This window comes from Mytilus californianus, unplaced genomic scaffold (assembly GCF_021869535.1).
Source record: "Mytilus californianus isolate M0D057914Y unplaced genomic scaffold, xbMytCali1.0.p SCAF_3, whole genome shotgun sequence".
Classification (NCBI taxonomy): Eukaryota; Metazoa; Mollusca; class Bivalvia; order Mytilida; family Mytilidae; genus Mytilus; species Mytilus californianus.
The window spans coordinates 129,025,532-129,050,621 of NW_026262679.1; the positions used below are offsets into that span (position 1 = coordinate 129,025,532).

The 25,090-nt window shown below is 31.0% G+C and overlaps 1 protein-coding gene across 7 annotated transcripts in view; it reads right to left on the minus strand.

The window, feature by feature from the left end:
* LOC127736193 (high affinity cAMP-specific and IBMX-insensitive 3',5'-cyclic phosphodiesterase 8B-like) overlaps positions 1-25,090 on the minus strand; it is a 146,616-nt gene that overhangs the window by 83,513 nt on the left and 38,013 nt on the right. Inside the window, exon 1 of one of the 7 annotated variants that reach the window (XM_052246778.1) lies at positions 15,506-15,922. The exons of 5 other annotated variants lie outside the window; for them this stretch is intronic. In XM_052246778.1, coding sequence (XP_052102738.1) covers positions 15,506-15,664 — 159 coding nt within the window. In that variant the 5' untranslated portion in view covers positions 15,665-15,922. Of the gene's footprint in view, positions 1-5,852; positions 6,570-15,505; positions 15,923-25,090 lie in introns of those variants that run through there. One more of the 7 variants, XM_052246781.1, reaches the window with a different exon arrangement.

Consider the following 25,090-nt stretch of genomic DNA (forward strand, 5'->3'; position numbering starts at 1 on the left):
ATAAATAAAACAAAACATCTTCTGCCCGAAAAAACTTTAAAATCTGAGTATGATGAAATTCACCAAATGGACTACTACTGATGATGTTTAACAAACTGGATTGGCTGTGACCTATTCACATGGTCAGCATGTCCAGATCCATAAGAAAACATTGAATACCAATTGGTGGCCTTGGGCTGTTTTCTGCTCTTTGGTTGGGTTGTAGTCTCTTTGACACATTCCCTGTTTCCGCTCTCTATTCTATTCATATAAAATATTAGATACATTGGCAAATCCGAGGTAAGAACCCCCTTTTTTTTTCTATTTTTTTTTTTTATTTTTTTTTTTTATTATTTGAACATTTCATGGTGTTCTGGGGGTTGGAACCCCCTTTACAAAATGGCTGGATCCGCACCTGAGATAGAAAACAAGAATTCACTTCACAATACCGACCGTGCAAGACCCTCATGTGTAGTCAAAGTTGTTATTTAAGCAGCCCCATGCCCTAGTAATTGATTGTGAAACTAGGTATTAATCATATGAAGTAAATGCAACTTTATATATGTTTTTTAAGACAGCTAAGTCCTTGATTCTCAACTTATTTCTTTTTCATTATAAAAGTAAGGAGAGGTGGTATGATTGCAAATGAGACCACTATCCACCTAATGACGTAGACTTCAGCAACTAAAGACCTATTTATGTATGGCTTGACCTAGCTTGTATAATGGTACATCAAATGCATTCAATAATTTGAAGGCAGATAATCTGGCATGTGACAGTAGAAATCAATTTCTATATTTCTTTCAAATCTTTGACATGTACTGATTAATCTAGATAAACAGAAATGTTGTGAAGGCGTTAGAAAAAACAGGACAATGACGTAATATCATATCCCTAACAGACCTATAAAAAATTCCAAACAATGCAATTTTACCTCATACAATAAAATTAATACCTGCAGAAAACAAATATAGGATTTCGTAACAGTTGGTTTCCGAGATCTAGTTAACGCGACATATATATTCAATCTAAATCATAAAACACTATTATAGGTTTTATGTAGAATTCTAATAGTAGGAGCATTTTCACAATAAAACAAGTACTTGAAATTTTTAATTGAACCAAACTGAGAAATCAATTTATCTGCTTTTAGGTTAGAGGACAATAAAGAAACATCAAGACACAAATCTACTGACGTCAAAGGGTCTTGTAAAAAGGACATTTAATTCTACCGATTTTTCAAACAACTCTTAGTGCTAAGGCATTTCATTTGCAAGTTAAATAAAATGTCCTTGTAGTACTTCGATTAAAATCTGGGTCAATTTGAATGTTCAGGTGAATCATTGTTAATGTCAATGACCCAAAGATTCACTGAAAAGAATTTACTAACAATAGGGAAACAGGAATGGTCAAAATAGTCAGACCATGAAACTTATATTCCAAAAGGGTTCCTAAAGAAATGAAAATGTCCAATGATTAAAACTGATAAAGTTAGATTAGGATTAAAAAATAATATTTTTTTTTAGATATTATGTCTTATAACTTTTTTCTCCACACCTTTCATTTGTCAGTCAATAACTATGAATAGGTAAACATTATAATAAATTATTGCATAAACTATTGGTCAATTTACTCCATTACAAACAATAAATTATTGCATAAACTATTGGTCAATTTACTCCATTACAAACAATAAATTATTGCATAAACTATTGGTCAATTTACTCCATTATAAACAATAAATTATTGCATAAACTGTTGGTCAGTTTACTCCATTATAAACAATAAAATATTGCATAAACTATTGGTCAGTTTACTCCATTATAAACAATAAAATATTGCACAAACTATTGGTCAATTTACTCCATTACAAACAATAAATTATTGCATAAACTATTGGTCAATTTACTCCATTACAAACAAAAGGGTATTAAAAGCAAATGACACAGAAGATTTAAATATACAGTATTCAATATTTTGTGAACTTAAAAGAAACGGATTAACTTCTTATAAGTGTGTAAAATCTTTTCATAAGAAGATATTTTATTTCAATTACAACAACAGTACTTAAATAATACAAATTTTAAATATTTGACACTATTAACCTTTGAACTTAAGTTTTTTAAAATAATACAGGAAAAGAAAGAGATTATCACCTAGTAAGAGGTGCCAAAATGGCAATGCTCTGCATGTCTTAATAATCACTACTATGGCCTTATAAACATGCAGGTTAAACCAGACCTAGAAGACATTTCAAATTAAAATTTACATTCAATTTAATCTGAACAATGAACAGTTGTGTGTAACCCTTAGAGTTTTAATACTATTCACCTATATTACAAATGTATGGAGTCATGCATTCATGCAGATAACAGAGTTTTTGAAATTTCCTTATAAATGGTTCCTGAGAAAATCGATTTTTACTGTAACATAATAAATTCTCACTTTTAACTAATTCAAGGTCATTTCACAAATAAATTATGTCAGTAATTCAAATTTATCCATAATGCAGTTCATGTACAAAATTATTCTGATGTTCAATCATAAAAAAGTTACATATTTTATCAACATTTAAGATTTACAGAGATATTTTGTTTATTCTTAATCCTGAACTACATACACTGGTCCAATTCAAGCCAACTGATTATTCAAAAGCTAATCCTGAACTACATACACTGGTTCAATTCAAGTCAAATGCTTATTCAAAGCTAATCAACACAAATTATTTAGTAGTCATGTTTGTGTGATTGATCCCTTTACTCCTACAAATCATCTATGGACATAACTCCAAAAATTTGTAGTGTAGAAACTCATTCCTTGGAAAAATCTTACAATTATATAGTTCCTAAGTTATACTGAAATGATCACAACTGACAACTTTTTCATTAGTAAGATATGAGTGGCATGATACTCTCCTAACAGACAAAAATGTGATGACCCAATACCACTGAATGTTTGACACCTCTTTGTCAAAACACTTCTTTGAAAAAAGAGGCAGCTTAGATACCAAAAGGACATGACACAGAAAAAGTCTTGCTTGTATGTAGTTCTGATAGTTAATACAAATGTTGAAATTCAAATAGTATAATACTTTAACATGTATTTGTTTTTGCAAACTATAAAGATTATTCATTCCTATACCATTTCATAGCATTGCAATATGGGGAAACACAAAAAAGATAGGTTGAGTTTGCCATAGCTAAACTTTTGAAATAGTTTCCACTGTCTTTAAAATTAGTTTTTAAACTTTCAACCTTGTGATGACCTTGATTCTTTTACAAGGTAATGAAAAGAGTGTTACAATGATAATACACAATGAAACAAAGCAAAACAGAAGAATAGAAATAAATGAACATGATAAAACATACAAATGACCAGAAATATACAAGCTTCATGGTCACAATAGTGTTGGACATCACATGGTCATAATAGTGGTCACATCAGCCAATGATTTATTACTAGATGTAATATCATTTGTTTTTACTGTTGACCTATACCACAAATGTCCTCCCAATGACCAAGGCATTAAAGGTCACCAATAACAGGGTAACTTAAAACAAATTCATGTAATAAGGCTTTCTTTCAAATTAAATCTCTTAATACTCCTGAAAGTTCAAAGCTTTATTGTATGCCAAGCACAGATCCAGGATTTGATGTAAAAGGGCATCCCTCAAATTAAGGGTTATGGAGAATTATATTCTGACCTTATAAGACCTAATGGACAAGTTATAAGATTTAACATTTCCATCAGACATGTAAAAACTGATCTTTGCTAGCCAAGGGTATAACACTCTGGCCCCTCCTCTCAACCCTTGGCTAGCGAAGATGGTAGAAAAACTGCTACTATAAAAATGTTCTATTCCCAAATCAGCAAACCTGATTGTCAACATAAAAGTTTGATCAATTTGTAATTACATCATCACATTGCAAGTTTAAACTGTACATAATACACACACCATCTATTAATGACATTAACAAACAATGTTCAAAGAATACACATAAATAAACAATGTTCTTCAAAGAATACACATATATAAACAATGTTCAAAGAATACACATAACTAAACCATCCACATGCATCATGTTATATAATCAGATAAGTAAATATCAGTTGAAATTTTTCTCGTCTGACATTTACTGGTCCTCCTCCACCTAGATAACTTTACATGGCATTTTACCGATTTTCTCTTCAGTTTTGTTTGTAAGATTGGCACACCTACTTATTTCGTATATACCAACAAAGATTAAATTAGAACTAAGCAATCTATGAGAGAAAATAAGAACCAGCATTCTAGGAGAGAAAATGAGAGCTATACACAGATTTCCTGAGTTAGCAATGAATTCAAAAAGTCCACAAAGTTTTTATTGAGTCAGAAAAATTTACTAAACATCATGAACATTGGGAATACAAATTTTAAAGTGAATACATTATGAAAATGAGGATCAGTTATACCCCATCTCAAAATACAAACTATGAAAGCATTTTTTCTGCCCAAATTTATTCTGTTTACAGAGGTGAATCCAGGATTTTTTTAAAAGGGGCATAATTCCATAAAACAGAATATATACTGCAGAGCACAGCGAGGTGAAACATTTTTTTAGACGATTTAAGCTAAAAAATGATAAATTTTTAATCAAAGGGGTGAATACCCCTCTAAGCGCTTTAACTTTATCATAATTAGCTTGAGAAAAAAAAAGTTTTGCAAATAACTTCTTCTTTAAATATTCATTAAAAGCATTTGGTTTTTGTTTACATGAATAAATGTTACAAATGAAAGTTAAAGGAATGCTAAAATAACTGCACCAAAATATATTGTGAATGGAAAAATTTATCAGGACATATGAATTTTTGGCAAACTGTTGTCTCATCAACATTACACATCTTTCATTTCTTTCATATCAACATACTGACATACATGCAAGAACAGCTTCCCTTTTAGACCATGCTTAATTTATACAGGTTAGTCAAAAACAATGGAATAAGTGACCAGTCAGACCACCCACTGGTGACTGGTTATTAATGTCACCAAAATTTTATGTTCAGTCTTAAATGGTAAATATCAATAAAAAACAGCTTATGAAAGAGATGTGGCAATTGAAAATTCATGTTTTAGGATTCTTTTTTCTCTGTAACATGAACTTTTAACCCTTCCCAACCATTTAACATGTTTAAAGTCCCTTTTGCTTTAGACAACGACCTTCATTTTGAGTAAAATCATTTCTTAGATTTGACATATAATAGGCATATACCATAACAGGTCTATAAAATGTTCATAAAATAATAGGCCAAATAATTTACTATTTAAGATTCCATTCATCATGAAAAAAAAAACATGGGTCTATGAGAAATTCTGTAAAAGACCCAGGTCAAATTTCAAAACCTTGGCAACTAATTTGGTTTTATGTTAATTTTTCCTTTATATTGCATGTGTATTACAATATTACCTTAAATGTCATCTGAAATAAAACAGCAAGATGACCTTCTTGTATTAAGACAATTGCTTATGACAAAAATGCAAGAACATGCTACTCAAGCGTTCACCAATTTATGAGTTAGTGCCTTGTGTTCAATTTTCCAATGTTTTTTCTCAATTCTAACCAAAACTTTACAAGATCTCTGATTTTTAGTCCCTTCATCACACCTCCACCCCCTCAAACGCTAAATTTTCATATTAAGCAGAAAATGCCAAATTAGGGGAAATAAATCAATCACTTAGGTATCTTTAAACAAAATAAAACAATTAATATAATAAGCAATCTTTTCTTAAATCAGTAATTTGAACAATCTTCATGATCTTGTAACGTATATGTATATAAACATGTATTTAAAAAAAATGAAATAAATATGTGTACATAATTAATCTGTGACCTACCTGATCGAGGGAGTTTTTCCTCTCCTTTTTACACTGACACATCCCCATTTCTACCCTTAATCCCCTTCCTACATCTTATAGATACACATATTCTGATGCAGCCTCAACTTCCAAAATAATGTATCCATTTTATGGATAATCACAAACAATAGTTACTTTACATCCTAAATTATCACATAATAAATTATTTTCGATCAAGATGTATTTTAGATGCTGTACACCAAACTGACCATAAACCAATTTCTACTGTCAGCCTTTTGTATACATATATCTATATATTTATTTTTGTTTTATCTATAAGTAATGAATTGATCTAGGTCTGAATTAGCCTAAACATTAAGATGACAAGTCCTCATGTCGTAAATCATCTGATCATTTTAAGGATCTACATCAATAACTCCATTATTACACGTAATTATCAAATTTCAATTGCAAATGTTGATTTCACAGGCAGGCTTTCAATGTAATTTTGTACATTAACACACTTGTAAAACATGTAAACATATCAACACAAAGTTACACTCCTGAAGAATTGATTGTGCACTGAATATTCATTACATTAAATCTGCCTCTTTTCTGTATACCAGTAGAAGAATCAGTGTCTTTTATTACAGCTTGAATTTTCCAATAAATGTCTTTTTTTCCTTAGCTGAGAACAATAGATATTTCATTTCTTTAGTGAAGGCCAAAACATTAATCTTACAGTACAACCTATATTTACTGATGTGTGTCAAAATCAGCTGATAGGCTGTAGACAAATAGAATGAAATTCTCAGCTACATTTTATCATAATGACATGTACTGTTTTTTGTGTAATAAACTATATAATAAAATTGGGTAAAACAAATCGTAACATAGTATTAAAAATGTCAATTATTGATTATATCATTTCAAAATGTCAAGTTTTATGTTCATGAACTTTAAGCTAATATATATTCATTATTGACCGTATGCCTAGGATTCTAATATTAATGGGAAATATTTTTTAATATTTATGGTAAATTAACTCTTTTCTATGGTAACTAAAATGGTTTGAAATGTAATTAAATATTGAGATCAAAGTTAATTGGTTCATGTTATATTAACAGATATGTTTCCCTACAAGACATAAATGAATTCTATGTCACTGAATATTCTGTTTCCCTACAAGACATAAATGAACTCTATGTCACTGAATATTCTGTTTCCCTACAAGACAATTTTTTTAAATGAATTCTATGTCACTGAATATTCTGTTTCCCTACAAGACATAATGAATTCTATGTCACTGAATATTATGTTTCCCTACAAGACATAAATGAATTCTATGTCACTTAATATTCTGTTTCCTTACAAGACATAAACGAATTCTATGTCACTTAATATTCTGTTTCCTTACAAGACATAAATGAATTCTATGTCACTGAATATTCTGTTTCCCTACAAGACATAAATGAATTCTATGTCACTGAATATTCTGTTTCCCTACAAGACAATTTTTTTAAATGAATTCTATGTCACTGAATATTCTGTTTCCCTACAAGGCATAAATGAATTCTATGTCACTGAATATTATGTTTCCCTACAAGACATAAATGAATTCTATGTCACTTAATATTCTGTTTCCTTACAAGACATAAACGAATTCTATGTCACTTAATATTCTGTTTCCTTACAAGACATAAATGAATTCTATGTCACTGAATATTATGTTTCCCTACAAGACATAAATGAATTCTATGTCACTTAATATTCTGTTTCCCTACAAGACATAAATGAATTCTATGTCACTTAATATTCTGTTTCCTTACAAGACATAAATGAATTCTATGTCACTGAATATTATGTTTCCCTACAAGACATAAATGAATTCTATGTCACTGAATATTCTGTTTCCCTACAAGACATAAATGAATTCTATGTCACTGAATATTCTGTTTCCCTACAAGACATAAATGAATTCTATGTCACTGAATATTCTGTTTCCCTACAAGACATAAATGAATTCTATGTCACTGAATATTCTGTTTCCCTACAAGACATAAATGTATTCTATGTCACTGAATATTCTGTTTCCCTACAAGACATAAATGAATTCTATGCCACTGAATATTCTGTTTCCCTACAAGACATAAATGAATTCTATGTCACTGAATATTCTGTTTCCCTACAAGACATAAATGAATTCTATGTCACTGAATACTGTAAATTCAGAAATTATTGCACGCATTTATTATTGCGATTTTGTCATTTTTGACTAAAATGCGATTTTAATTTTAGCGATATTGAGAAAAATCCTGTTTAATTCATATAAAAAATTTCAAAATGCGAGTTTTAAATTATTGCGATTATAACCCTGTCGCATTTTTCGCAATAATAAAAACATCGCAATAATTTCTGAATTTACAGTATTCTGTTTCCCTACAAGACATAAATGAATCCTATGTCACTGAATATTCTGTATCTATACATTAGAAAGCTTTATAAATACTTTAAGGACTGTTGGTCTTGGTATATATAATTAAAGCAGAAGTTTAGTAAGACTGATTCATCTAAAGGGAAGTTTAAGGAAAAGAAGTTACATGTAGATTTAACAAATTTTTTTTTCATTTGATTGAATATCCTTCAACTTATTAATCAAACAATAAAAAAAGTTCTGTCAATACTTTGACGAGGAAGTGAATGATCTGGTAATGTTAATCTTTTTTTATATAATTCATTTTCAATGGTATTTTCAAACCTGGTGCAATAAAAGGACATCAAGGTACCAGGATTCCAAGGTACCAGGTTTTTTCAAACAGAAAATAGAATCCAATGTGATTTGTAGGTTTCATGCTGATTTCAACTCTAGTTATTTAATTTCAATATAATAATGAATGAACCCTTGGATTTTATTAACATTATTTGAATTAAATAATGATAGCTGATATCAAGCAATAACCTTTCTTTTTTTACAAAGCAATCTCAATTTTCTTATTTCTCCTGTATTAATAATTATCTTTGTATAAAAAAGAAAATTCTATGAATATGTGTTTTTGTCTTTTGTACCTATGGGTTTTTATGGCAGTGCACCAGTTACAGGAAGGGGGATGTTTTTATCTTTTGCACCTATGTATTATTATGGCAGTGCACCAGTCACAGGAAGGGAGATAATTTATATGCTAATGTAATTGTTAGTGAGATTCCCCTGAATTTCCGAGTGGTCTAAGTAGTCAAACTACTGTATCACTAGCCTGTCAACACTGAGGTTGTGTAGGGGCCTCAGTGGCCGAGTGGTCTAAGTAGTCGAACTACTGTATCACTAGCCTGTCAACACTGAGGTTGTAAGTTTGAATCCAGCACATGACAAGTGTGCTTGACTCCAATCTTAATTGACTAGTATTGTTAGTTTTCCTACCAAAGGTCGGTGGTTCTCTCCGGGCACCTTGGCTTCCTCCATCAATAAAAAACTGACCGCCACGAAATAGCACAATAATGCTGAAAGTAGCGTTAAACACCAATCAATCAATCTATTTCGAAGTACAAGTTTAAAACTGATCTCAACGTTGGTATCCTGGACTGTACTTATGTTCATTAAGCGGCTAGCATTTAAAAGAAACTACTGCTGAAGACTAGAAGTCTTTTGGTTTGTTGTGTCATTCAGTTCCTTCTCATTTTCTTTTATTCATTATATTTAAAAAGCAATGCAGTCCTTCCTTATTTATTGTTCTGTCACCTGCAATTTATAGTTCATTTCTGGTAACTAGTTATATCTTCCTTGGTCCAAATCATCAAATAATTTATTTTAAAAAGACTTATCTTGACACTAATGGTTCAAAGTATTACTTAACCAAAAACCTTTGAAAGAAATAAAATTGAAAATAATTATTAAAGACGAATAAAGATTGTTATGTAACTTATGTGTAACTTGATAAATGTTTCCTTTCTGTACACCTGTCATATAACAGCCAAGAAATTAGAATAAAATATATTCCTTATTGCACATTACTCAGATAGTGTTCTAAAACTGTGTAAAGTTTCTGTCTAGCCTCTTAAAGAATAGTTGGGCTTACAAGAGGCTATTATACACTGTTCCCACTATGAAATCTGTTCTTGGTCAAACTTTGAATAGTTAACCAGAATTAATAACCCTGGTTCACAATAGTTAAATTCTTTCATATACATCTGGTTTCACAGTGGTTAAGGACATCTAACTAAATATAATTTGTATTAACTAATTCAGGTCCAACCTGGATTAAAATGGCATACTTATATGCTTTATTGAAGTAAGTAAGCTTGATTATCTTCCTTTAACATGTATGACCAGGATTTTATTCCTGTATGCATGCACTTATGAGAGACTATATTACCACATATTGAAATAATGAAGTAAGTAAGTTTGATTATTTCTGCAGTCAACATTTAGGATCAGGATTTTATTCTTTATACACATCAGCAGTTAAAGTTTCAACAACTGTGTAAAGATGCATCCATATATCTATCTAGCAGATTTGTGCTGACCATGTACATTTACAGACAGACAGATAGATCAACAGTGTTGGTTCCTATATATATATAAAGCCCCCTCCCTCCCAATAAAAAAGGGGGTATCAAAAATAATAGGCCTAGCTAATCCAGTTTTGTAATGAGGAATGTTCAATTAGTGTCTGCCTCTTCATATATTATTTTTCAATTAAATACAAATAAAGCTACTGGCTTGGTACAACCTTTAGGAAAGGTTTTTTTCTTCCATTTCATAAATAAAAGATTTTCATTAAAAACTCATTCCTTTTCATTTTAACTGCAGTTTGTAAAATTAAATCAAAATCATTTAACTGCAGTTCATTCAATCACTTCAAATGAGAATATGCATCAACATTAGAATATTTGTACTTTACAACTTTTTCATAAACACTTCTTTGTGAATAAAAATTTAAAAGCTTTTAGATATAAAAATATGCAGCTGCTTATTACACAACATTTATTTGTAATTATATAGAGCAACTACCTGACAAAGAATTATCAAATATTTTATACAACTTCTGTGATGTGAACAGTCTAACTACCTGACAAAGAACTATCAAATATTTTATACAACTTCTGTGATGTAAAGAGTCTAACTGACTGACAAAGAACTATCAAATATTTTATACAACTTCTGTGATGTAAACAGTCTAACTACCTGACAAAAAATTATCAAATATTTTATACAACTTCTGTGATGTAAACAGTCTAACTACCTGACAAAGAACTATCAAATATTTTATACAACTTCTGTGATGTAAACAGTCTAACTGACTGACAAAGAACTATCAAGTATGCTATACAACTTCTGTGATGTAAACAGTCTAACTACCTGACAAAGAACTATCAAATATTTTATACAACTTCTGTGATGTGAACAGTCTACCTAACTGACAAAGAACTATCAAATATTTTATACAACTTCTGTGATGTAAACAGTCTAAATACCCAACAAAGAACTATCAAACATTTTATACAACTTCTGTGATGTAAACAGTCTAACTACCCAACAAAGAACTATCAAATATTTTATACAACTTCTGTGATGTAAACAGTCTAACTACCCAACAAAGAACTATCAAATATTTTATACAACTTCTGTGATGTAAACAGCCTAACTACCTGACAAAGAACTATCAAATATGTTATACAACTTCTGTGATGTAAACAGTCTAACTGACTGACAAAGAACTATCAAGTATTTTATACAACTTCTGTGATGGAAACAGTCTAACTACCTGACAAAGAATTATCAAATATTTTATACAACTTCTGTGATGTAAACAGTCTAACTGACTGACAAAGAACTATCAAATATTTATACAACTTCTGTGATGTAAACAGTCTAACTACCTGACAAAGAACTATCAAATATTTTATACAACTTCTGTGATGTAAACAGTCTAACTACCCAACAAAGAACTATCAAATATTTTATACAACTTCTGTGATGTAAACAGTCTAACTACCTGACAAAAAACTATCAAATATTTTATACAACTTCTGTGATTTAAACAGTCTAACTGACTGACAAAGAACTATCAAATATTTTATACAACTTCTGTGATGTGAACAGTCTAACTACCTGACAAAGAACTATCAAATATTTTATACAACTTCTGTGATGCAAACAGTCTAACTACCTGACAAAGAACTATCAAATATTTTATACAACTTCTGTGATTTAAACAGTCTAACTGACTGACAAAGAACTATCAAATATTTTATACAACTTCTGTGATGTAAACAGTCTAACTAACTGACAAAAAACTATCAAATATTTTATACAACTTCTGTGATTTAAACAGTCTAACTGACTGACAAAGAACTATCAAATATTTTATACAACTTCTGTAATGTAAACAGTCTAACTAACTGACAAAAAACTATCAAATATTTTATACAACTTCTGTGATTTAAACAGTCTAAGTACCTGACAAAGAACTATCAAATATTTTATACAACTTCTGTGATTTAAACAGTCTAACTAACTGACAAAAAACTATCAAATATTTTATACAACTTCTGTGATGTAAACATTCTACCTAACTGACAAAGAACTATCAAATATTTTATACAACTTCTGTGATGGAAATAGTCTAAGTACCCAACACAAAACCTCTATAATGCTATGTAGTGTCTTATTTCCAGTCCTTATTCTCCAAAATCAATTTCATTTGTGATTTTTCAGATCATCAGTATCTTACAAACAAGAGTGCACACTCTGAAATGTATCGCCTGTTTTACTGACCATTGATTTTATATTGAAAGTCTTAAAGATAAAGGTTTTACTACAAGTATCACATAAACTTAATATTTTTAAAGATCCATGGAAATGAGGTCAAGGTCAGATGACACCGGCTAGACAGACATGTACAACTTACAATTATTCCATAAACCAATTAAAGTTGACCTATTGCTTATAGTACTTGAAAAACAGACCAAAACACAAAAACTTAACATTGACCAATGAACCATTAAAATGAGGTCAAGGTCAGACGACACCAGCTAGACAGATATGTACACCTTCAATCATTCCATACACCAAATATTGTTGACCTATTGCTTACAGTAATTGAAAAACAGACCAAAACACAAAAAATTAACAATGACCATTGAACCATGAAAATGAGGTCAAGGTCAGATGAAACCAGTCTGACATGTACCCCTTACAATCATTCCATACACTGCATATAGTTGACCTGCTGCTTGTAGTATCTGAGAAACGGACCTAATCACGTAAATTTAACCTTGATCACTGATCCACGAATTTGAGGTCAGGTTAACCCTGTCTGACAGACATGTAGACGTTGCTAGGAAACCATATACCAAATATAGTTATCCAGTATTTCACATGACAAAAAAACTGTATTTTTTTTTCAAGCAGTCACTGAACCATGAAAATGAGGTTCAAGGACAATGGGCATATGACAGACGGAAACTTCGCAACATAAGGTATCTGCTTACAAGGTATGCAGCATCCAGGTCTTCTACCTTCTGAAATATAAAGCTTTATACAAATAGTTTACGCTGCCGCCGAATAGTAATACCTATGTCTCGCAAAGTCGCAGGCGAGACTTTAACAATGTTTCAGTCTTATATTTGTCTCAGACAGTTAAGTTAATAATGCTTTTCAAACTGCACATACATTTCAGTAACTTCAGGGTCAGGTTACTGTGACTCATCATGCAGCCATCAAAAAGAAATAAAATAATTATATCATATCTAAAATAAAAAAAAATAATCTATAATCTGCTTCAAAAACCATATTTGCAACAAGATTTCTTTTTTTATAATCAGTATGTAAGTTGTCAATTTTCAAAAGCTCATTGTGGTTCATAAAATATCATACAAGAATTATAATTAAAAACAAAAAAAAAACAAACAATACTTTATATATATGGCCATCAGGAAATAACCTAAAAGATTTGACTAATGACTAGGAAGGCCTTAGAGGCATTCTACAATGTACCTTCTGTATACAATGTCAACTTTCAGCCTTGTCTGAAGGACATACGTTCAACAATGTATCCTAAAATGTTAGAGGCCAATGAACAGGGGAGTACCAAAAAACAACAACAATAAACTGGTTGGCGGGAAGATCAGGTATAAGTAAAGTAAATGTCAACTTAACAATAGTATCCTTATGTTAATACTAGTTCTGTAAAATAAAACAAGAATGTACAAATTGTCTGTGCTTAACATACCCCCTCCCATGATTCAAAGTATTGGTAAAACAGGAAGCCGTAAGTGAGGTGTGAAACAGATCCGACAAGCACACACTTTAAAACTAAATGTTGTTGAGCTGTTGAACAAGTATTAAATTTTTCTTGAATTAAGAAGAACTGGATGAAATGGAAAAACTTCAAAAATAGGACTGTAGAAAAAGAAATGTTGATGTTACCTGAATATCATTCTAGTAACAATTTCATTAGAAGTATTTGGTTAAAGGACAAAAGATACCAAAGGGACATACAACCTCATAAGTCGAAAATAAACTAACAACGCCATGGATGAAAAAGAAAAAGACAAACAGATAAACAACAGTACATAAAACACAACATAGAAAACTAAAGACTGAGCAACATGAACCCCACAAAAAACTGGGGGTAAAGATTGGGCTGACAAACAGATAAATGGTCTAACACAAAACAACCATATTTTCTAAACAGAAGAAGTACTGATAGTAAATCCTTCAGTGTATAGTTAACCATAAAGTCATCAAATTAAGTGCTATTATTATTATTATTATTATTATTGACAATAGTCTTGTGATTACTTCAGTGTTCTCAAAAACTGTCTGTCCAGTCAGTCCTGACCAACAAAAATCAGACAAGTCAGTCAATTTTGAATGTAACAGTGGCCCTGATGTCCAACTCGTTTGTATACTTATATTGGTTTTATTCATTTTTTTAAGGCTGTCTGGTATTTATTATAATTCTTGATTACAATGTATATCAATATTTGATATTGAACCATATTATCAGTGAAAATTGGCCTAATCTTATTTATACCTACATGTTTGGAAATAAATCAAAGCAAAAATTTTCTACAAATACAGGATTTTCACTGGGACCATCAAATTTGAAGTCTTGGTGGTCCTAAGGACCACCTGGCTAAAATGATTTTGAGAACTCTGCTCCTTATTTTAAATGATTAGGGGGTAGGAAGTGATTTCATCCCAAATTCCTAAAATAAAGTTAACCCTGAATCTCAAATTCCCCATTAAAATAAAGCATTCTTTCCCAGATCCATAAAGATTAATCCTGAATTCCCAAGTCCAATAAGTGTAAATCCTTAATTCACAAGTCCCAATAAGTGTTAATCATGAATTCCCAAGTCCAATAAGTGTAAATCCTGAATTCCCAAGTCCCAATAAGTGTTAATCATGAATTCCCAAGTCCAATAAGTGTAAATCCCAAGAAGTGTAAATCATGAATTCCTAAGTCCCAATAAGTGTAAATCATGAATTCCCAAGTCCCAATAAGTGTAAATAATGAATTCCCAAGTCCCAATAAGTGTAAATCATGAATTCCCAAGTCCCAATAAGTGTAAATCCTGAATTCCTGTAAAAAAAAGGCCCAATCCTGATGCTCCTCTAAAATGGTCTTTCCGCAATATAAAAGTAAAGACACTAATTAAGTTTTTTCCAAGAATAATGAATAAATTACCTTTGCACTATTTTCACGGCAGTTAACATGCTTGATGAAGTTATTATCATCATGGAATCTGAAATCTTTTTCACTTATTTCTTCTTCTTCTTCTATGTTAAGACATATTCCAATTTTCAAGTGACACAGTCCTGATGCCATTTCGGCCATTGTGGACATTCTATGGTCTTGTTTACCTTTAAAATTCACTCTAACCGAGCTAATTGGTAAATTTGGAACATGGTGCCGTATTAACTATGCACAAAAATATCTTTTAATCCAGATTATCTAATATAAATTATCACACCTTGCAAAGTGCTTATTAAGCTTGTTATAAGATACACTTAGAATGTTCTTTTACATATTTAATCCTTTATAGTTTTTTATCCATAGCGACAAAAAGAAAAAGAAAACGATTGCCACTGTCCGTCTTTCAAATAAATTTATGGTGTATGAGCACTCATTATAATCCACTACAACTATAATAAAGTTTACAATATAAGACCTTTTATATATTTTTTTTTTGTTTACTTATATTCTTGTGAAGAGTATGTATATATTAGGTAAACACGTAATGCTAATCGTTAAAAATTCTACACCAATCATGCAAAGTTGTTCACTGGAACAAATTAAATGTACGTCAAATATTTGATTTTTTAAATTATTCAAATTTATTCTTTATGCTTAAGTGGAGTGGAAACTAAAGTAGGTAAATAATTAGCCACCAGATTTAAAATGTAAATGTCCTCCTTTGTCTCTTGGTAAAGATTTGTAAACAATTAAAGTTAATCGAGTGAAAAAATGGCTTATATTAAACATTTTCTGATAATTCAATAGGTAAAAAAAATCTTTCACAAATGTCAGAAGAACTTTGGATTCCAATACATATTGTATAATGCTTCAAGTACTAAATTTTTATTTATATTCAATTTGTCACCAACTTGTTGGACATTTAATGGTTATAAAATCAAATTTAATGCAATAAAATTTGTTTTAAATGTACTAATGATTTGATGCCACATTTAATATCTTATAGTAGTATCCTGCAATTAAATATCAAATGAATCTAAGAACTCCAGCATATGTTCCTTCTAAGACATAATAGTAGCTATTCACATTTTCATAAACTGAAAAACTATAGGCGCTTTCTATGTTCATACCAAAAATGAATATTTTGTTAGGTCACTGGTTCTTTATTGTTAGAAGCGTTGTCCCAAACATATAGGACCGCCTCTGTGGTGTCTTGGTAGCGTGTTCGCCTCGAATGCGTGAGGTCGTGGGTTCAAACCCCGGCAATGTCAAACCAAAGACTTTATAAATTTGTATTTGCTGCTACTCCGCTAAGTACTCGGCATTAAGGAGTAAGAGCAAAGACTAGTCGACTCGGAGTCAGAATAATGTGTCCGGGTAAGGTGATGTGTCTTCTTGCAGACTGTTAACTTGTGAATTAGCACTTAAAAATCCGGCTCAGCTTATCAGTCTAGTACAAAACAGGGTTAATAATCATATTACATTAACATGTTCTCGTCCTGAATATGCACATCAATTTGCCGCAAGACGTTAAGCAGCCATCCATCATCATCACCAATCATAATGTATGGAAAAAATTACCCAGAATGCTTCAGATTCTGAAATGGTGAATTATCGAAGAATATAAAAGATGGCTGCTTCAGTGAATGCTAGTGGCAATCTTGAGCATTGTTTATTCACCCCCTCCCCTCTGAATATGTATGACATGTTTGACACAGGATATTTATTAAGCACTCAACAACTAAACAAACCCATGTTTTAACTTATCCTTGTTATGTTTATATTGCTAATTCCCATTGTCAATCTTTTGTCCACAGCAATGCATCAATTGGTAATTATCTGTAGAGCCGACTGACCAGGGAGAAGAGAGGGAAATTTGAACTACTGTAGTAAAAAGACAATGAGAAAACTACTGTAAATTCACAAATTACTGCGTGGATTTAGCGATCTTTGAAAACTGAATTAAAATGCTAGATTCATTTTTGTAATTTCAGGAAAAGCTTCATACAGATACCATTATATTTGTATCAGTTATCAGAATGTGACTTCTTATTATTTCGATACTCACTCAGTCGCATTATTTGCATTAATAAAAACCTCTAAATAATTTCTGAATTTACAGTATGTGTATGCACAATATGAATAATTTGACAACTTATTTCCCATCACTAATATTGGAAATCTGAAAGTATCATAATAAACAAGACTTTTTGGGAGAAAGGTTAACAAATTGTTAATGCATATTCATTTTTTAGATCTTAAAACCTTTTATTTGACAAGCTCATAAAAAACTGATCCAATTTATCCAAAAATAAGTCAGGCCAAACATATTATCCTAAAAAGATAACAAAATAAATACAGACAAAACTTCATTCTACAATTATCAACATGTTGGATTTACAGGAGTGGTTTGCCAAATTGTATATTTAAACTTTATCATGAAGCAAAAAATCTAGCAAACATTTGAAACTTTTCCTTTGTTGACTCTAACATTCATTCACCCCTAGAACAACTGATATTGTATTATAATGAAGCCTGACGTCAAATACTGTCAATATTTGTTATTACTCAACAACTTTTTCAAATCAAATGAGCATATCTTTGAAAGGTCCAAGACATTAACTGGTATTATAATTTTATGAATACAAATATTGTTTACAAGCATAGAGTAAAAAGGGTGCAATTTCTATATATATAAAATAAATAATGGTGAGTATAAGAAACATTTAATCATACAATGCACAGTCCTTGCAAAACAACTTTCTTTATATAGTTATTTTCAGTGGCATTTAGCTGGTCTTTTTCACTTCTTTGTTACAATATGGCTACAAACCTAACTTGTGTTCATTTATAATTGGTAATTTGCCCATACTGTGGATTCATTATTATTCGTTGGGATACCAATTTTCATGGATTTCGTGGGTACAGGTAAACCACGAAATCAAATGTTCAACAAATGGCAAATTTACTATAGGCTTGTATGCAGACTTCGACAAAAGACGAAATTAAATAACAACGAACATGCAAGTTTTCCTTGATCCACAAAAATTGGTACCCACGAAAATAAATGAATCCACAGTATTTAACTTTCTGGTGGTCCTAGCGGAAAGTGTAATGGTTTATAACTTTCTGGTGGTCCTAGCGGAAAGTGTAATGGTGTATACACTTCATCCTTTAAAGTTTTTCCATTATCTTAAAATCTTAAACGCCTGCAGCAGTCATTAGTGAATATATATCACAGAGTACTCCATTATCTTAAACGCCTGCAGCAGTCATTAGTGAATATATATCACAGAGTACTCCATTATCTTAAACGCCTGCAGCAGTCATTAGTGAATATATATCACAGAGTACTCCATTATCTTAAACGCCTGCAGCAGTCATTAGTGAATATATATCACAGAGTACTCCATTATCTTAAACGCCTGCAGCAGTCATTAGTGAATATATATCACAGAGTACTCCATTATCTTAAACGCCTGCAGCAGTCATTAGTGAATATATATCACAGAGTACTCCATTATCTTAAACGCCTGCAGCAGTCATTAGTGAATATATATCACAGAGTACTCCATTATCTTAAACGCCTGCAGCAGTCATTAGTGAATATATATCACAGAGTACTCCATTATCTTAAACGCCTGCAGCAGTCATTAGTGAATATATATCACAGAGTACTCCATTATCTTAAACGCCTGCAGCTGTCATTAGTGAATATATATCACAGAGTACTCCATTATCTTAAACGCCTGCAGCAGTCATTAGTGAATATATATCACAGAGTACTCCATTATCTTAAACGCCTGCAGCAGTCATTAGTGAATATATATCACAGAGTACTCCATTATCTTAAACGCCTGCAGCAGTCATTAGTGAATATATATCACAGAGTACTCCATTATCTTAAACGCCTGCAGCAGTCATTAGTGAATATATATCACAGAGTACTCCATTATCTTAAACGCCTGCAGCTGTCATTAGTGAATATATATCACAGAGTACTCCATTATCTTAAACGCCTGCAGCAGTCATTAGTGAATATATATCACAGAGTACTCCATTATCTTAAACGCCTGCAGCAGTCATTAGTGAATATATATCACAGAGTACTCCATTATCTTAAACGCCTGCAGCAGTCATTAGTGAATATATATCACAGAGTACTCCATTATCTTAAACGCCTGCAGCAGTCATTAGTGAATATATATCACAGAGTACTCCATTATCTTAAACGCCTGCAGCTGTCATTAGTGAATATATATCACAGAGTACTCCATTATCTTAAACGCCTGCAGCAGTCATTAGTGAATATATATCACAGAGTACTCCATTATCTTAAACGCCTGCAGCAGTCATTAGTGAATATATATCACAGAGTACTCAACTGCTGCTGCTTCTCAAGTCCATGCACGAAGCTATCTTGAACTTGATGAAAGGTTCAAGTTCTTAAGCTTACTGAATAAGATTGATTGATTGTTGGTTGCTTAATGTCCAGTGGCAAATATTTCATGCATGTTCAGGACGATCATTGTATAAGACCTTTCAGTAACTGGCAAGATGCATTCCAGCAATAAAACTTGCAATTTGTTGATACATGTATATAGAAATTTTCTCCCATTATAATTTAGGAATAATGTTTCTTTAGTATCAATCCCATATGTTATCTTTTTCTTTTGAAATTATTGCTCTTATTATTTATCAAAAGTAGCAATACATTGAAGCTTATGACATTAGAAAATAATTGACAAATTCATGTACCTAGAGTCAGCAACTAGAGTCAGCAACCAATATGTCGGTGTTAGATTTATATATATAAAGTCAGCTGGATCACCTAGATTTATATATATAAAGTCAGCTGGATCACCTAGATTTATATATATAAAGTCAGCTGGATCACCTAGATTTATTCCAATTCTGATTAGTTTTATTCATATATTGTGTTTGATGTATTTAAGTCATCTTTAAATTTTCAACATAATATTAAAAGTAATGAGAAATCTTCAAAGATAAAATTTCTCCATTTCTGATCACATTTCAACAAATTATTTTACAAGAGAAACGTCATTAATTTTAAGACTCAAAACATACCTGACATCTCTATGTTAAAATTATATGAATTAATTTCCCTCATCTATTTTCACACCTCCAAGTGATTAAAATAATAAACTGATGATTAATCTGACAAAAAATTATCAATGGTACTTCAAAAATCTGTCATATTCAATTTAATTAATTCAATTAATGTAATTGACAGTTGCAATAACTTCTCAGTTGATCAACTGTCAATTATATTAGCCATATGTACATGTTACCAAACTGTTTGACTCATTTTTAATCTTAATAAGCATTTTTAGTTTGGACATTTTTTACACTATAAATCATACAAGTGTTTACCATTAAAAGCATTTCCATTTTTTGACATATTTTACACCATAAATTCAGCAATTTTTTTTGGAAAGGGATTTGTTCAATTTGAATTTATTTTAAAATATCTAATCAATATTACTAAGTGAAATGCCTTTATCAGGTGACCTTACCATAAATTGACTATGAGGTCTGTCTGAGAATCAGGTGACTTTACCATAAATTTGACTAAGGTCTGTCTGAGCATCAGGTGACTTTACCCTAACTTTGACTAAGGTCTGTCTGATCGTCAGGTGACTTTACCCTAACTTTGACTAAGGTCTGTCTGAGCAGTAAGGTGACTTTACACTAATTTTGACTAAGCTCTGTCTGAGCGTCAGGTGACTTTACCCTAAATTTGACTAAGGTCTGTCTGAGCATCAGGTGACTTTACCCTTTACCCTAATTTTGACTAAGGTCTGTCTGAGCATCAGGTGACTTTACCCTAACTTTGACTAAGGTCTGCCTGAGCATCGGGTGACTTTACCCTAAATTTGACTAAGGTCTGTCTTAGCATCAGGTGACTTTACCCTAATTTTGATTAAGGTCTGTCTGAGCATCAGGTGAATTTACCCTAACTTTGACTAAGGTCTGTCTGAGCAGTAAGGTGACTTTACCCTAACTTTGACTTAGTAGATATAAGAAGATGTGGTATGAGTGCCAATGAGACAACTCTCCATCCAAGTCACAATTTGTAAAAGTAAATGTCTGAGCAGTAAGTGTTTTAACAGCAGACATTTTCTCTTAATAAAAATGAAATTTATTTGACCGCTTGAAAAAACTTGCTTATATGTAAAAGCAAGGTCACTGCTGTGCATTAAAATAAATTTTACTTGGACACAAAATACATATGGCAGAGCCAGGCAGACCATTTCAAATGAAAAACAGATGTAAAAAATCACCTAAAAATATAAAACATTAAGCAGCTTCTTTAGTTATTTACTAAAAGGACAAACAAAAACAAAAACACAGCTTACTAATTTCATAGTTTATAAAGCAATCAAGGAGATTTTATTTTAAATGCGATACAAAAAATACTTTTCCTGTATTACATACAATTTACTAGTAAATAGTATAAAATAATAGACAGTTCTATTTTCTCAGAATAAGATGCTGGTAGTACACACAGGTAGATGCAAAATAAACAAAATTTCAAAAACATTTTGCCGAAATGTATTCAACTTTTTTTTTTCAAAATACAAACTATATCTTACCATTCTTCATTCTCAGTCTCTTTTCAATTTGTATTTTAAAGTTCATAAAAATTTCCTAGAACTATCATGATCTCAGGTGTAAGGAATTTTTCCTTTCAATTTGTTTTTTAAATTCATAAAAAATTTTCCTAGAACTATCATGATCTCAGGTGTAGGGAATGTTTGTAACTCAATATTAGTATACATATATATATTTATTTTTCTTATAAGTTTAGTAAATAAACGATTTTTAAAGCAGATAACCTTGAGGGCATTCCGGTGTTATGTTGCCGCAGACATTTCTACCCATGTGACTTGCGTTTTTTGACTAATAACCGAACGTATTTCGTATAAATATGCGGATATTATCGAGTGCAAAATAACATTCCTTATTGCTTGCTATAAATTCATTTCTTCAATGAATACTCATGAAAATATTTTTTAAGAACATAAATAAATATTATGAAAATGTTTTGTCGTGAGAAATATATATATACAAGTAAAAAAATCATTAATATCTATGCAAACGTACCGAAAAATTGTGTTTGCGGATGAATATCTCTTATCGCTTGTTATATATTAATTTCATCAATACATATTCATTAGCGGGAGAAATATGAATGCCTACTCAAATCAAACCTATTAGAAAAACGAATTATTACAGAAGAGTGTCCACCATGCAATTGCACTGCACTATCATTAGAATAGTAGAATAGCATGATGGTATAAATGGATGAAAATTTGCCGGTAGAGTTATTAAGATGAACTGCTATATATATATAACTGTTATACAAATATTAATATAATATATAACAACAAACCAGATTAATTATACTGATAAAAAATGATTGTCCCATGATTATATCACTACAACATAATAGTTATTACGGTGAGGTTGAATTCTCTGTCATTTATTCATCATCCACACAGGAACTTGTCTCAGAAAAAAAAATCTATGTACCTTAACCTAACTTTCAGGTTATAGAGATATTTTATTTTTTCTGAGACAAGTGCCTGTGACTATCCACCAGAACTTGCGGTCATCCGATGTTCAGTACTTCAGTACTTTGATTAAACTTGTCATATTCCAAAAAAATTATTATTCATCTCTTTCAAGGTAAATCACCTCTTACAAGGAATAAGGTAAGAAATTTATTGAAATCCCAAGGACAAACTTTACGTCATCTACCATTTCAAATAAGCACTTTAAACTTATAAACCCTTTCATAAGTATATAATAGACATGGCTTTGATTTGTTTAAGCATGAACAGGTATTCAATCCAGAAGAAAAGTCCAAGGTAATACTCTGACGTAAGTCATAAGTTCAAGTCATATCAAATGCGTTAAACTAAATTCATTATCTTATTCATGTATGATTAAACTAGGTCACATTTTTGCATAATTGATTTATAACCTACAATTTATTCTTCTAAAGAACAGAATATATATCTTATTTCAACAGATGATTTGATAAGTAAATTGTAGACAATAAATCCCAATAACCACCATTATGTTTGGTACATTTTCATTGGTTTCATTAGTAATGGTAGAATGCTTCACATATTTCATGCGCAAATTATAATTTGATTCTGATCAAAGGGGGCTGAGGGGGTCCTAGACGTACTTATTGATTCTGGGAACTGATCAAAGGGGGCTGAGGGGTCCAAGACGCACTTATTGCAAAATTGTTTTTGTTTTTTTGTACATTTGTCTGATTTTTAACTGCCCTAACCCGATCATTTTTAAAAGGGCCCCTCCAACCCTCCCCCTTTTTGTAAATCCTGGATCTGCTATGGAAATCAATGTCAATATTCTGATACATATAAATACTTGAACTGCAAATTAACCTCAAAACTGCAACTTTTATCAATCAGATCAAAATTATTACCAATGAATTCAAATAATTCCATGGTATTTCCGTTAGTTCTTTGGTGTTGATATATATATATATAAACACAGGAGCAATGTAAAGTTGGTTGAATAAAACCAATGATTGGTAGATATGTCTGATTAAGTTCAAATAAACTGACAATACTGTTTATATGATATCCCCTTACTTGTTTTCTTTATTCCAGTCTAGTTTTATCTAATCTTTCACAAGTTATCTTGAAATATAGATACTTAATTATAAAATTGAAGTGGCCAATTACTCAAATATCTATCCTATAAAGGAACTAACTTTCTGATTTGTTTAGGAATAGGAAGCTCAATCTGAGTGTGCAATAGTTTAGACAGTACAAGTTGTTTTCAAATTTTGAAGTTCCCTCTAACAATCATAAACTTTGTTGATGTTTATTTGCAAATACATTTTGTATGCCCTTTTACTCTAGTAAAAAGTAAGTCAAGGAGCTCATATTTTACTTGAACCTATCAGTATTAAATACATTTGAACTTTTCTAATGAAAAACTTCTTTTCCTTATGAATCTTGGTTACTTAATATAAGACTTTTAACTTGAATCTTCATCTATAGTTGGTTTAAAATAAAAGATATGGCCGTGAATTTCAACTTTATCATAAAATATCAAAAAGGCCATAACTAGGTTCATAAATGGGTTGAACCCTACTGCTTGGTTAACCAAATCTCTTCAAAAGAGTATATTATAGGCTCCAAAGTCAGCACATATTTGAAAAAAATTGTCAAATTATGATCCAAAATCTTCTTTAACCAAAAGATGCCAATTATGATATTGAATCCCTAGACCCCAAAAAAATCTGGATCAGAGGTTGAGGGCAAAGTAAATTATGCCAAATAATGTTATGAATAGTGGAAATTGGACCAATACTGAAGTTATAATATAAATAATGGATAATTAAGGGTTTACTACTTCGTAATTTATGATGTGATGTGCCAATAAGAAGTTATTATGTATTAACAATATTATAGCAACTATTTCTATGTGAAATTTGTAGTATTTTAGTCTGATTAAAAAACTCAAAATCTTAGGGCCAATTTTATCCCTTCGTGAACTTACTCCTTA